At 46.0% G+C, this 15,159-nt stretch overlaps 1 protein-coding gene across 14 annotated transcripts in view; it reads left to right on the forward strand.

The window, feature by feature from the left end:
• The window catches only part of Mtcl1 (microtubule crosslinking factor 1), a 123,468-nt gene that overhangs the window by 66,068 nt on the left and 42,241 nt on the right, over positions 1-15,159 (forward strand). For 8 of the 14 annotated variants that reach the window (XM_074070338.1, XM_074070329.1, XM_074070333.1 and 5 more), the window contains exons 4-7: positions 4,475-4,534; positions 5,705-5,782; positions 9,519-10,820; positions 11,923-12,090. In XM_074070338.1, the coding sequence (XP_073926439.1) occupies positions 4,475-4,534; positions 5,705-5,782; positions 9,519-10,820; positions 11,923-12,090 (1,608 nt within the window). The remainder of the gene's footprint in view (positions 1-4,474; positions 4,535-5,704; positions 5,783-9,518; positions 10,821-11,922; positions 12,091-15,159) is intronic. The other 6 variants (XM_074070332.1, XM_074070334.1, XM_020185983.2 and 3 more) reach the window with 2 other exon arrangements.

The raw sequence follows: 15,159 nt of genomic DNA on the forward strand, positions 1-15,159 counted from the left end.
CTTAGAGGAGACTCCGCACTGGTTAGCAGAGTCTTGTAAATGACTAAGCTGGGCATGAATAAATCTCATACAAATCATCTTACTCTCAGGGCTCCCTGGTTCCTAGTACTCCATACTGGACAAACTCTGGGCAGGTGGGGGCAAAGTGATTGTCACTCATGGCTACTTACTTGGCTCTCGGCTAAGGGACCTTATGACAGGAGACCTGGAGATGGACAGCATGGTATTCTGGCCAATACAGTATTTGCCAAGAAAGTAGAGTCTAGGTACCAAGACAGAAAGGAAGGTAACTGAATGAGATGAGTATGTTCATTTGCTTGACTGTAATAACCATTTTATTATGTGCACCCATACGAAGATAAGGCTATGGAAGCATCATGTTATACACACTAATTATATACAGTGAAATGTAAGGAAAGAGAGATCATTGTAATTTCCATAGTGTTCACTTATTATTATAAAAGGTTCTGTGAAGAGCATTCTGACCATAAATTCACAGTACCTATTTCCATGATTGGCTTGAAGGTACAGTCCTAAAGTGGAATTACTGTGTCACTTTCATGGAAGGCAGAGCCTAGCTTTACACATCTGTTCATCAGTGTGAAAGTGCCTGCTTCTGTGGCTATACTGGGTGCCCTACTTGTTTTGAGTCTGTAAATCTCTAAAAAACCAAGATATCTTATTTTAATTATTGGTAATCATTTCTTTTGCTCATTTGCTTATTTTCATATTAAGGTGGTTATCTTGTTGCTTGTGAAATATAACTTTCGTCTGTCATGGGGGAGAAAATTCTTTTTTTCACTTGGTTATTTGCCTTTTTTATACTATATGTGGTTTCTTTTAATACAAAAAAAAAGGTAAAAATTCCTACCAATCTTTTCCCTGGATGTTTCTGCTTCTGTTTCTGTGTGTATAAAGGTCATTCCCCAAGAACAAATAGGCATTCATCTTTTTTTTCCTAGTTTTTTTAAAATGTATTTTGCATCTCAAAATGTGAATTTTTAATTCATCTGAGATTTATTTCCCTATGTAGAATGAATGTCATTTTTTTTGGTTTCTCAGAATTTGTGTATAATTTTTCTGCAGACATTCCAGATGGTCCCTTCTTTCCTCACTGTTTTCAAATACTACTTGTATGAATTGTTAAAATCCCCATACTCTTGACACAACTTCTTAGCCTTCTTTTTGTTCCATTAATTTGTGTATCCTTGTTCTAGCAGTATTGTACCTTTGCATTTGTCATTATTTTCCCTTCTTAAAGTATTCTTGGCTATGTTCACTAGTTTGTTTTTCTGGATCAGAGTCAGCAAATCTTTTCTGCAAAGTGTCAGGTAATTAATATTTTGGGCTCTACAGGCCAAAATGGTTTGTTAGTAATGCTCAGCTCTGCCCTTTAGTGCAAAGCAGCCATAGACAGTAGTAAAGGAGGCTGTATTCTAATAAGCATTGTTTACAAAACAGGCTGGGCTTGATATCCTGAGGGTCCTAGTCTGCCAATCCCTATTCTAGATGAATTTTTGAATCATTTTATCAAGTTCTTTCAAAACTCCAATCATTCTCACAAACACATAAAAAAGTACATAATATATTATGTATAGCAAACATGTTTACCTATTATGTACACACGTAGTACACGTTCTATGCATACATGTTACATACTAGAGAGAGAGGAATTTGGTTATAGTGACATCATCCTCATAAAATGTCCTGGCAGAAATGTAACATCTTTATAACATAAGATCTTCCTGTCTGCTAGCATTAAGCATTACTTTATGTTAGACACCAACATTTTATGATTTCCTTCTCTTTTTTTGGAGGTACTGGGGTTTGAACTCCAGGCCTCATGCTTGCTACATAGGCGCTCTATTACTTGAGCCATTCCACCAGCCCCCTATTGTTTCCTTTTTTACTAGTCCTGAAATCCTTGCAATGTTCTCTACTCCAGTTGCCATTGCAAGTGGGGTCTGTTGTCACTGACTTCACGATTTCCTGCCTGTTCTGCGGTTTGTTAGAAAGACCCTAAAACTCAAGATTATACAGGCCATCTGTAAGGGGATGGAGGAAGCCACTAGGGGACTCCCTGTCTTCTTTATCCCTCCTGGCTAGAGGCCTAGCCCTGAATGTGATCATGCTTCTAGCATTCAGTGTGGCAATGCATGATTCTGCATCACAGCTAAGAACCTTTTGTCTCCACAGCTTGCTTTCATTTTAGTTTTCTTTCGGCGCATAGAGAATCTGTGTTCTTTTTATTAGGAAAATGTGATAAAACTCCAAGCAGCTCTCAGACAGCAAGCCCTGTGCTCACCAAATTGCTTTATTACTATGGCAGGCCTGGATTTAAACTGCTTTAAAGCTCTCTCTCCTCTCTTTCTTTTCTGTAATTCTTCCCTGTAGTTTGTTGCTCAGCAAATTCATTCATTCTTAACTGCAGGGTGAAGGTGAAAATCTTGGAAAACCTACTCATTATGTGAGGAAAAAAATCTCAAATCATTCTTAAGAAAGGCTTAACCTTACCTGGTGCTGAAAACTGGTTCTTTTCATAGTTTAACTCTGCTTTGTCACAAAGACAAAGGGAAACAAAGCCAATTCTGCAGCTGACCTTTAGAGACATCAGGAGGGCCTGCCTGGCACCCCACTTTGACTCTGTAACTTTCTTCCTCCCCTTGCCTGGCAGACCTGCTATCCGTTATCTGTTTTCTTTCCTGCATCTCCAGCCTCCTAGAGGCTAAGGGGCGGCTAGAATTGTACTTGTTTCTTAGCCTAAACTCTCCAATAAATGGCAAGACCTGGCATTCTGAGAGGAAGATACTTAGTATGACTAGCACTGAGCTAATGGGCTTGAGTTCTCACTGTGATGTGTCACTGCAATGTAAGTATCGCTGTGGTGTGAGTGATTTGCATAGGTACCTCCTTTTTAAAATGTCATAACACTGGGTAGCTGCAAAGGGACAAAACCAGTGGTTACCAAGAGGAGCCACCTAGGTGCGGAGGAGAGAGAGGAGCATCAGGGAATCTCTCTGGTTGGGATCTGAATGCGGACTGGCAGGGCTTCACTTCCCCAATCGCTCACTTCCCACTCTCTTCAGGATTGACCTAGGCTCTTCTGACTGTGAGGCTACAGATCCTTTTGTGGTCCTCCAGGGTGCTTTTCTTCCAGTCCTTTCTTTTTGTCTTCTGCTCTTTATGCTCTGTCTTAGCAGGAACAGTCATGGCTCCCTGCTCATCTGTTTCAGACACCCCCTAATCTTTTGACTCATACCCTGTTCATACTGCAGACAATTTGCAGTTTCCTGCCTAAAGTAGGCAAAGGGGCCCCTGTAATGTCACTAAATGGCCCTGGCTGTTATGCTTTTACTGAGCAGCCCGCCCTGTGTATGCTAGTATTCAGCATCCGTGGATTCAGCTTTTGTCTGCTAAACATGTACAGGTGTTTTTCTTGTTATTACCTAAACAATATAGAATAATAACTATTTACATAGTATTTGCATTACATTAAGTATTATAAGTAATCTAGAGATGATTCAAAGTATATGGAGGATGTGTTTAGGTTCCACATCCTTTTGTATAAGGGACTTGAGCATCTGAGGATTTGGGATTTGGGTATCTGCAAGGGTCCTGAAACCAATCCTATATGGATTCTAATGTTGAAAGACAATCTTATGGAAAACTAGTCAGGGGCCCAGTCCACTGAAGGACAAAGCCTAAGTCACTTCACATAGGAATAAACTGTTTTTACTTATTTTTTGTTGTTGTTGCAATACTGGGGTTTGAACTCAGGGCCTCATGATTGCTAGGCAGGTGCTCTACCACTTGAGCCACAGTGCCAACCCTTTTTTGTATTGGGTATTTTTGAGATAGGGTCTTATGAGCTATTTGCTCAGGCTGGATTTGAACCAAGATCCTCCTGATCTCTGTCTCTGGAGTAGCTAGGATTATAGGCGTGAGCCACCCACGCCTGGCTTCCACATAGGAATAAATTATGAGCTCTTCAACATCTATTAGGTGTTGGTTCAATCATGAATCAGAGTGGATTTTTTAAGAATTTTGCAGTGTAGATTAAGGGTTTTTTTTTTCCCTCCATAAACAAGAGCCACTGTGTTTTTCTTTTCCTACCACTTTTTGTCTTATCAGGAAACACCAATTAATTTTGATAGTAGCCCAAACAAAGCATAATTAGGAAATAAGCCAGCTTCAGAAATACAGTATCCATTTCTGAAATTTCCTATCTTTCTTCCTTTCTATCCTTCTTGCCTTTTCCTCACTGTTATAAATTATCCAGGTCATCCTTGAATATAAAGTGTTGTAGTACCCAAAGACCTCACCAACACATCCAACTGCATTTAAATAATGACTCTAAGTTGTTTCTTGGTTCTAGAGAAAAACAGACTCCCTGTATGCGTCTCCACCAGTGGGTACAGTGCTGACTGGCCCATGTGATCCCTCAATAACAGAATGTCACTTGGATCTATTTCAGAGTTCCCTAAAGAGAAGAGGCAGTCGGGAAATGTTCAGAGAGAAGAAAGCCTTCAACCAGGTAAGCAGAGGCTTTTCATATTGATGTTGCATCTCCTAACGAGGAAGGTACCCCAATTTGAATTTTCTCAAGAAAGTGTTAGCTTTGCCTTAAAAGCATTCAAAGAAATATCACCTGCCAAAATATTTGGATTCATTCAACCCTCCATGGGTTGAACATTTTCTTTCCAAAGCTGCAGTTCCTGCCTTTTGTTTCTCTCTTGCACCAATAATTCTTTCTTTAGGAAAGAGAACAAACTGGCTTTGTGTGAAGCACAACTGGTTGTATTTCAGGGGTCTGGCTGTACTCCTAACTGGTAGAAAGTATTTTGGCCTTCAAAGTCATTCACACAGTAAAGTAATAAAGCCACTGGATGGTTGGGTCATTCATAAGCCATTGTTTTGTGAGCGTGTGTGTTTTAAATGTGCAGCTAAACAATACCTTAAATTGTCCTAATGAAAAGTAACATATTTGAACTGGAAAAACAGTAAAATCTCAGCTCTTTTTATGTAAGGATTCATGTTCTTCAAAGCTTTCTTAGCTCTTCTGAAAAGTTGTCTTACTGGATTGCTTTCTTTATAAAATTGCTGCTAGTATTAGGTGTTGGAGAAAACAAAGGTGGTACTGGGGTATCAGCTCACCCAACTCTAAGAGCCAGAAGTAACTGGAGAATGTCATAAGTTGGTTCGCTACAAGTGCTTGGAGGCCTCTTAGTGCTGCCCTGTCCCTGAGAACTCCCTCTACATGATTCCCTCTGGTTCTTGGGTCCTCCAAACCCAAGGGCCCCAAAATGTTATTTGAGTAGGACCCAGCTGCAAAAGCAGCAGGAATGCCAAGGATTAACTCTTTTCTTCCACCGTCTCTAGTCTCTCGAATCTCACCTTGAAATCCACTCGCCACAGGGAAATCAAAAGCATCCCACTGCTGGACGCTTCCACTCTCCTGAGCTTAGAATTTGTCTCCAGTTTCCTGACTCTTGACCAGTGCAGAGCCTTTCCCTCGAAGGGCCAGTACTGTCTCCTGATGAGAGAAACAGCGTGATGAGGGAACAGCATTCACTTGTGTGTAAAACAGACCAGGCCAGCCATAGGAGCTGCTGTTCCTGGGGTGTGTGTGAGGGCCCCGGGCCGGAGCTGTGTGGGGTTGTCCCACTCTGCTGGTAGAATAATTGAGAAAGGAGTTTCTGTCCAGCAGAATGGTGGAATGGAGCGCCTCGGGAACTTCAGGTCGGCCACCAAAACCCAAAGGAAGCTGGTACCCCGGCGCAAGGTAGGCACATGAGCAGTCAGCTGCTGGGGTGCTAGCTAGATGGCAGACTTGCAAGCCAAAGAATATATAGCGACGGCAATATATTTCTGTTGCTTGACAAGCCTTTTCGGCTGGTGGTGACGGTGCTGTTCCCTGTGTGTCTGACCCCATGCCATGCTTGCCTTCTCTGTCCGCAACAGGAATGGTTCCACATAGAAAGTTGGATTTAACCTTGGACTTTCATAGGGCATTCCAGGAGCTATCTGATGGGCTTTTGAAACCAGAGTTTGATATCTTTAAGCATAGGATTAGGTCTAGACTCCTCCCCTAAGGTCTTGGCAGAGTTGTCAGAAGTCTTCAGTTACAACATAAGCCCCCAGTTTTTGAGTCGAGGCTGAGATTCCACTTCTGATCAGAGGAGTGGCTCCCTACTCAGCTTCCCTTGGGGGTTGGGGGGACCTCTCTCTCACACACAGCCCCTGCAGAGCAGTGGGCCTTCAAGGATGAAGTCTGACCCCTTTGTTTACCACATGCTTCCTTGGCTTCAAAGTTGACTTTCTCTCCTCTCCGGCTCTGCTTCAGTCCTGGTGGCAGGCTTTGTAATGCGTGCATGGGTGTTGAGTTAATGACAGCATGCTTTATCATGTCAGACTTCTGTGGTTTGTGTAGTTCCTTTCTTTAAGGAGTAAGAAGACTTTGTGGACATTTTACGAATTCTCAGGTAATCTGCAGATTGGGCAGTTGACAGGGTATGTTGTGAAATTGTGCTGCTTTACCTGACGTGGGTTTAGGTTTGAGGAGATGGGGAGAGAATGGTGCTGGCGAGAGTTAGTATTGTAGGGTGTGGCGGAGGGAAGGGGTTCAAAGTTTCCAGAAGTCAGGGTGATTGGAGAGCTCTGTGAGATTTTCTATCTACCTAACAGGGTACAGATAAGTACTTAGAACCTCCAGAGTATTGCAGACTCTTTCTCAGAAAGCCTCCCTCTCCCATTTTCTCAGTTCACCTTGAAGGGAAGGAAACCCTTAGGAGAGATGCCTGAGAGTTAGTCCCTGACCAAAGCTTCCTGAGCTGTGCAGACCCCCTCCCTCCCTGCTCTGCCCCACATCAGGGCCTCACATTGCCCTGCCCATCCCTTGGTCTGGCCCAGCCTGCGGGCCCTTGCTGGAGGTGTCAAAGGGTGGAGCCTACTGCCCCTGTAGCTGGATGACATTCTTTTCAATGATCTCTGCTGCCTACACTTCTCTGCTTTAAAGGCGGAGATGGGAGCATACAGGAAACTTTGGACAATGGACAAATGCTGGCTATGTATCTGGTTACGGATGGGCTGAGGACCTCCCTTGTCTTCCTGCCCTCCTATTTAATTCCCAAGAGAATTCCATTATGCATTATTTGAAATCTCTCTCTATTGATAAATATTTTAGCTTCCTTTAAATTCCATTTCTTCATGTGAACAAGAGACCCGTCAGTGTATTTGGATTCCTTGCATATCTCTGTTTAACAAAAATTGGAAAGGTACTTTTGATTGTTTTGCTTTAGAAGGTTCTAAAAAACAGAGGTTGTATAAAAATACATGCCAACTTCTGCTACAGAGAAGGCAGTCAATAAAGATTTACTCAAAGAGTGAACAAATGAGCAAGCAAGCTTTTCCTTTGGTGTTAGGATTAGACACAATGTATGTCTTTAAAGCCCTGTGATGTATATATAGGCTCCTTTAAAAAAAAATTTACTGATCCAGCATTAATGACAACCCCTTGTGCTAGGGACAGGTTATGATTGGGATAGGTTATGATTAGGAGCCCTGTTTATGTGTGCCTAACCAAAAATCAAACCAAATCCTCGATGTGATAAATTCTCAGAACTGGAACACTGTGTGAGATTTATAGATTACTATCCTAATGCACAAACAGGGTTGAAAAAGCAGTTGCCGTCTTCTTTCTTCAGTATTAATTGCATTTAAGACAAAGAAGGAAGTTGGTTTTAGGACACTAGGATAGGGTGATCTGTGAATGCACTTTGCTGTGCATTATTTCTGTGACCTTCATAATGGCCTTGTGGACTCTGCTGAAGGCAGAAAGAGATAGAATCACCAGACCTCTGCAGATCACCCAAGTCCCTGAGTGGTAGGGGGCAGAGCTAAGACTCTGAGCAGCATGTTTGACCCCAAACCCGGCAGGACTGGTTTTATCCTGCTCTTGGTGGAGAGCTGTGGGAGTGTCGCCACTCGTAGGGTGCATGAAGAGCACCAGGGCATGTACTCCACATAGCACTGGATGCAGTATGGACTTGGATTTTTCCCAAGTCTTCCCTGTCACTCATTTCTTCTTTCATGGGTTCATGGTGAGGCGAAGTCACGGCAGGGGGAAGGAGGAAAACCGGAAGGTGGCAAGGGTGGTATTCTTCTCCCAGATGGCGAAGAATGTGAGTGGTGGTGGTGGGGTGGTGAAAACTGTGCTGACCCTACCAGACCATTTGAGCACCAGTGATCCTCTGCTAGAGTTAACACTTCTGTCCTAGAGGGCAGACTTGTTCCTGAGCATGGTTGCAGCCTGGCCCACAGTGTGATGAGTCTCAGAGCTGCTGTTGACATTTTCTCCATATGATGGCGAAGCCTTTGCTGATACCTTTGTCCCACACCATCAATCAGCCGTTTGGATTTCTGATAGCCAATCAAAGAGTACTGATCTGTGAAATGGGTTGTCGTTCCTTTTACTGAATGGGGATAATTGAGCAACTTTATGAGGCCAAGATAAGACCAAGTAGCCTCTTGACCTCCACTGGGTGGTGCAGGCCATTAGTGGTAGAGCCTGCTTTGGGAAGCCTCTAGAATCCTCTGGTATTCTGCAGAGAACCACTTCTCAGGTCTGTGAACATTTGACTCTATCCAACACTTAGCTCCTTACTCTGGGTCTCTTTGAGTTTAATTTCCTCCTGTAACATAGCAATTAAAGGGAGTGGAGTAGCACTGAAGGCTCTGAAGTAGCTGTTGCGTGGCAAGAGGTTGGGAGTAGCCCAGATGTCCAGGTGTGTGGTGGCCAATGTGTGCTGACCTTTAGAGCATGGTACTGACATAGCACCTCAATCTGCAAACTCTCTCATGCATATCATCTCGTTATTTCATCCTCATGTCATTCTTGTAGTGCCTTGGGGGAAAGGGAGACAGCATGGGGCAGAGGTGAATTGCTGATCAGTGGAAATCTGGGCTCTGATTTGGCATTGCCTGACTTCCCCATCCTTGGGATATCTTATAGGTTGCCACCCACTTGGAATGAGGGGTTCTGTACCAGAGGAAGTGAGTGACCATGGGATGAGTGTGGTCCCTGAACCCTGTCAGCAGCACTACTGTTCAACAAGAGGCTCTAGTGTCTGTCAGTGCTGGTGATGAGCTAGGTTGGATTCACAGAGACACGAGGGGTCACCATGTTACCAGTGGGTGTTGGGTTTCATTTCATTTTTTTCATTCATAACTGTATGATGGCTAACATGTGCATGTTTTTCCCTAAACTAATTCTTCAGTTTCTTGTCTCCTATGACAAAGCAACAAAGAGGGTCTTTCCTAGGCCCCTTCCATCAAGGTTCTGGACTTGCCACTGCTTTGTTTTGGCTCCCTTCTCCACATAACTTGACAGCACTGACAGAGAAATCAGTATTTTGTGTTTATGTGTGTGTTTTGGGGGCGAGGTGCAAGGGGAATCATCAAAAACATGAACATTTGGTATTTTCAAATAACCCTTCTCCTGGGCTGTTCCTTCCTGGCAGGATGACAGTGCCGATTTGAAATGCCAACTGCAGTTTGCCAAAGAGGAAGCCTCCCTGATGCGCAAAAAGATGGCCAAGCTGGGGAGGGAGAAGGACGAGCTGGAGCAGGAGCTCCAAAAGTACAAGTCCCTCTATGGTGATGTAGACAGCCCCCTTCCCACGGGAGAAGCCGGTGGGCCCCCCAGTACCAGGGAGGCAGAACTAAAGCTGCGGCTAAAGTTGGTGGAGGAGGAAGCCAATATCTTAGGCCGGAAGATCGTGGAGCTCGAGGTGGAGAACCGAGGCCTCAAAGCAGAGATGGAAGACATGCGGGTCCAATATGAGCGAGAGGGCACAGGCCGGGACCATGTGCCAACCATTCCTACCTCACCCTTCGGGGACTCCCTGGAGTCTTCCACGGAGCTCCGCCGACACCTGCAGTTTGTAGAAGAGGAGGCTGAGTTGCTGCGGAGGTCCATATCTGAGATCGAAGACCACAACCGGCAATTGACACACGAACTGAGCAAGTTCAAGTTTGAGCCTCGGCAGGAACCAGGGTGGCTTGGGGACAGCGTGGGTAAGGGCACTGGGGCTGGGGCTCCCCTGCAGGAGGAGCTGAAGTCTGCCAGGCTGCAGATCAGTGAGCTGAGTGGAAAGGTGCTGAAGTTGCAATATGAGAACCGCGTGTTGCTATCCAATGTCCAGCGCTGTGACCTGGCCGCCCACTTGGGGCTGCATGCCCCAAGCCCCCGGGACAGCGATGCTGAAAGTGACACAGGCAAGAAGGAGAGTGATGGTGAGGAAGGCCGCCTGTCTCAGCCCAAGCGAGAAGGTCCAGTGGGTGGGGAGAGTGACTCTGAGGACATGTTCGAGAAAACATCAGGCTTTGGGAGTGGAAAGCCCTCAGAGGCAAGTGAGCCTTGCCCAGCAGAGCTGCTAAGGGCCCAGGAAGACACCGAGTGCCTGGTGACCATTAAACACGAGGCCCAGCGACTTGAGCGGACTGTGGAGCGCCTCATCACAGACACCGATGGCTTCATCCATGACTCAGGACTACAAGGCAGCAGCTTGGCCTTGCCTGGCATCCAGGGTGAGGGTGAGGTGGGTCAGAATGAGCCCCACCTGCTGGGGACCATTAACTTGAAGATGAAGGCCTTCAGGAAGGAGCTGCAGGGTTTCCTGGAACAGGTGACCCGGATTGGGGATGGACTGTCGCCCTTGCCCCACCTTACAGAGTCATCTAGCTTCCTCTCCACTGTGACCTCCGTGTCCCGGGACTCCCCCATCGGGAACCTAGGGAAGGAGCTGGGCCCAGACTTGCAGGTAAGGGGGCTCTCAGCATCGCCTCCCTGCTCCGTCTTGCTCTTCCTCCTTCTTGCTGGCATTGCTGCTCTGGGGCTCACACTGCTCACAGCTGCTTGGTTATGATTTCAGACCTGCATTGTACTAAAGCCTCCAACACCAACCAAATCCTTTCTCTTGGTTGGGTTGTTTTTTTTGTTTTGTTTTTTAAGTTTGCTTTTAGTTCCTTGTTTCTTCCTCCGTTTTCCTTTTATTTTTAACTGCACCGCTGTTCGCAGCTTAGAGGCCCTCTCATGTCAAGGCTTAAGCCCAGTGGAGGTTCTAGGGACTGATGCAGCCCGTCCTTGCTCCTTTCTTGGTATCTCAAACAACCAGCCACCCGACGAAGAAGCAATGAGGAGTTTTAAGACCAATACAAGTCCTGCCAGAGTCAGGATGGTTAGCAGACTTCCTAACGAGCGCCTGAATCCCTGCTTGGGTTTCTTCCCAAAGGGACACAATGCAGTTTTGAAAGGCCCTAGGCCGCCCAGGCTCACCCACTCCTACTGGAAGATAAGCCAGGCTGGGGGAGAGGAGCCCAGTTCTGAGAGAAGGCTGTTTTGATGGAAAATCCCCCTGCCGGCTTGCTCCTGCCGCCCCCTCCCTGCTGCCAAGGGCGAGGCAGATGGAGCAGCCTCATAAGGACCGCTTTCCCAGGCATCGCCCTGGGTGCATGGCCCAGCTGCCACCCTGGACTGTGGCTTGTGCTGCTCAACCCACAAGTAAGGAAGGCAGAGCCTGTTCTCCGTGTCTGTCATGGGCAGTGTGCCTGCAGTGAATCGTGATTCATGCACTCCCATTGCATGTGCCTCATAACCAGTGTTTTGCACTCTTTCCCTTCCCTCTTTGCTTTTCAGATGTTTCAGCCCATGCTTTTGCTCATCCTCATTTTGATTCCGTTCTTGTTGGTTTCCTTTGCCACTGTGTTTAAGTTGGTTTTCCTGTTCATGCTTTTCTTTGTCTGGTAGTTGTTTTTGTCGTCTGTTTTTGTTCTCTTTATCTGTCCTTACCCGCTTGCCCTTTGTTTCTTGTTTAAAATAAAACTTAAAAAAAAAAAAATGAATCCCTCCCATACATCTAACAGTCCAAACTGAGAGACCAGCTGGAGTGGCAGCTCAGTCAGGACCGAGTGGATGAGCGAGAAGGCCTGCGCCTCCGAGCTACGCGGGAGCTGCACCGCCAGGCTGATGGGGATGTTGGGGATGTCGGGAACCAGCGGCCGGGAGGCCAGAGCTGCTTCAACCTACTAGAGGTGAGTGAGCTGGCAGTGAGTCCTCACTTTATCCTCTACCCCTTTACCCCTTTTTGCTGTGGCTGGGACAAGGTCCATAGGGAACATGGCAGGAGGACCTGGAGGCAGGTGGAAGTTCCTGGAATCAAAATTCATTGTAGGTAATGACTACTGGAAAATATGCACAGGTTGGGAGTTGATGCCTTATAGCAGCATCATTCTTTTCCCTACCCCTAGGCTTGTGTCCCCAGGTACCCATGGAGGTGTGACCAGACATGCTGGACTGACTTGTGAATGTTTCCTGTTCCATAGCAGAGAAAAGATGATGAAAACCAAACAGGGTCTTTCCTGTTCTTTATTGCCTGTGTCTCATGTGACCCACCCTGAGGTCTCTGGGGATGCAGCTCTGGCATGTTGGCAGAATCAGGCATGTCTGCTCCCTGCCTGTACCATCCTTAGCCCTCTCTGTTGCCACAGTAATGCCATTTACACACAGCTGCAGCCACCTGCACAGGTCCCAGCATTGCTGAAATAGTGGTCTGCAATCTAGTAAGAAGGGAGCTGTGAAACACGTCACCCCACCCAGAGCACAAAGGTCTTCCCCAGGAGCAGGACCTGGCCGACTCCCTGCCAGGTATTCAAGGTTATTGGCATTGCTAGAGTGGCAGGTTCTCCACTAGAAAAGGATTATAACTTCTGAGATACTGATGAAGATTCTAAAGAGCCTGAGTTTCTCAGTCCCTGTCCAGCTGTTACCACTTCAAGGCATGGGAGCGGCTCCCCCAGGGCAGGAATGAGGGAGGAGTGGGGACTGTCACAGCTGAAAGCAAACAGAAGCTCACTGGGCAGAAAAGTGAGACTGTGTGATTAGGAAATGGAGGCCCAGAGCTATGCAGAGTGGTGCTGATAAGATAGACTGCTAGTGCCATTGTCAGAGGTGGCCATGATGGGGACACTGACTCTCCCAGATGAGACCAAATGGCTGTGGTTTGGGGAAAGCCCCAAACCCTTGGCACTTGGCCCTGTAAGAGAGTGTGTCACATCTCTACCCTTGTGACTAGGCACACAAGAACATGAAAATTGCCTCTAAAAAGCTTGAGCAAAAGCAAAAAGTGTTGAGAAACATTACATGCTCTCCCACCATCCTATGTGATCTGGAGAGGCCAGATCCACCTGAGAAGGTGACACCCAGGTCCACGTTCCAGAGGGAAGTAAATGTGGACCCATGACAGTGTGGCAGGAGATGCTTCACACACCAAAAGGCTGGGCACCCACTGGTGCCAGCCTAGTAGGAAGCAAGCAGGGTCTCAGCATTACCTGTGGAGTAAGCTTTTATGTACCAGCCAGAGACTGGCAGGGTGCTATGGCCATTCCAGTCAGGACCACCCAAAGTGAGCATCTGTTATTTCGTGCTTAACATTTCCTGAACACAATATTTGGACACAGAGTTAAGCACCTATAAGACCATATCAACTTGAGCATATACTCATTCCAAAATGGCAAGACGGTGTTCCTCTGTGGAACTTCCCAGGAAGCATCTTGGCCATCCCATACTGTGCACAGGGCTTCATCTGAGAATGCTGATTGCTCCAGCAGTTGCAAACTCACAATTAAGTATGATTCACATGGCTTTAGGGATCCATCTCCACAATGGAAACCTCAGGAAGACCCATTTTCCAGCTTTCGGTTAAGGCTATAGTGCTAAGCTATTTCTAGCAAGGGCATTACCAACTATATCCATTGCTAGCTTGGTTTCTCAAGCAAGTCTCTGGGCTTCTGTGGAAATACTTCCCTGTCTACCTCACGTGGTTTTATGTGGATTCTCAGAACAAATGAGCTGAATGCTGTAATAGTCAAAAGGAGGGCTAATAATAATGAGAGAAAACTCAAGTATGCAAACACACTCTATTTAGCAAAAAAATTTTTTTAAATAAAAAAGGAAACCATAGTGCTTCCTTTTATTAGAAGAGCTGAATGTCAGTCCCTCACGGGGCCTGGATGGGGGAAGCTGCCTGTCTCAGGTGTAGATGTTACTGTGACAGTCTTGCCAGCTTGGTCTTCGAATATTACACTGTGCTAAAGGATTGTGGGCAATTCCAGGGAGCAGAAAAGGTCTCTCAATGAAAATACCCTGAGTTTACTACCAGTAGTTGCTTTTCCGTGTGGCTACCGTGGAAATGCCACACAGAGCTTCCATGAGTTGGTGGGGTAGACTGACCCAATAAACCGCTCTGTGTTAAAGACTCAATATACTCCGGAGTCCTTGAGGAAAAGCTGTACGTGGACCCCTTTTTTGTGTACGTGGTGCTGTTGGTAGAACCCAGGGCCTTGTGCATGCTCATGCTAGGAAAGTGCTCTGCTACTGGGCCACACCCTAATCCCCAAATACGGACACTTTGATCCAGAATGAGACCAGCATGCAGCTGGAGATATGGTGCTGGCGGTGGTCTTTGCTCCCTCTGACACTGCCCTTTACATAACCACTGGCTTTGTCCTCCAACCAACTACTTGCCCTTAGTTCCTGGGAGTTTGGAGGGGAGGCTGGTAATACACCAGCAGCAGTAGTAGAAAAGAAGAAACAACCTGATTTCAGTAGAAGTTTTCTAAAAGGATAGGTTTCTCAAGTTCCATTTGTAAAATGCCTTCTGTGTTTTTGGCCTTAGGGATTTTCATATTTGGGAATGGGGAAAGCACACAAGTTGTTGTTTTGGAAGTTTGGGGCATTTTAGCCAGGTTTAAACTACAACTACTACTGATAGTACCAGTGGCAACAGTAATAACACCAAGACCAAGAAAAAGGCAAAAAGTGCATCTTCAGTGAACCTAGAGAAAGAAAGGTGTATCCAAGCCCAGCTTTCTTAACAGCCACAGCCAGAGCAAAACTGAACCCACTAACCGGTTAATCCATTAATGCAAGTACACAAAAATTAACTGCTGAAAAAAACAAGAAAAACAAAACAGACAGAAGAATAAGTATTCCTGTTGCCTATTCATCTCAGTAGATACTGGCAAGATGCTCACTCACACTGTACCCCGGACTCTTCCCTGACTTTGCCCATTAAATGTGCTGAGAGAGTCACATTTGTTAGG

Source organism: Castor canadensis, chromosome 4 (genome assembly GCF_047511655.1).
Source record: "Castor canadensis chromosome 4, mCasCan1.hap1v2, whole genome shotgun sequence".
Lineage (NCBI taxonomy): Eukaryota > Metazoa > Chordata > Mammalia > Rodentia > Castoridae > Castor > Castor canadensis.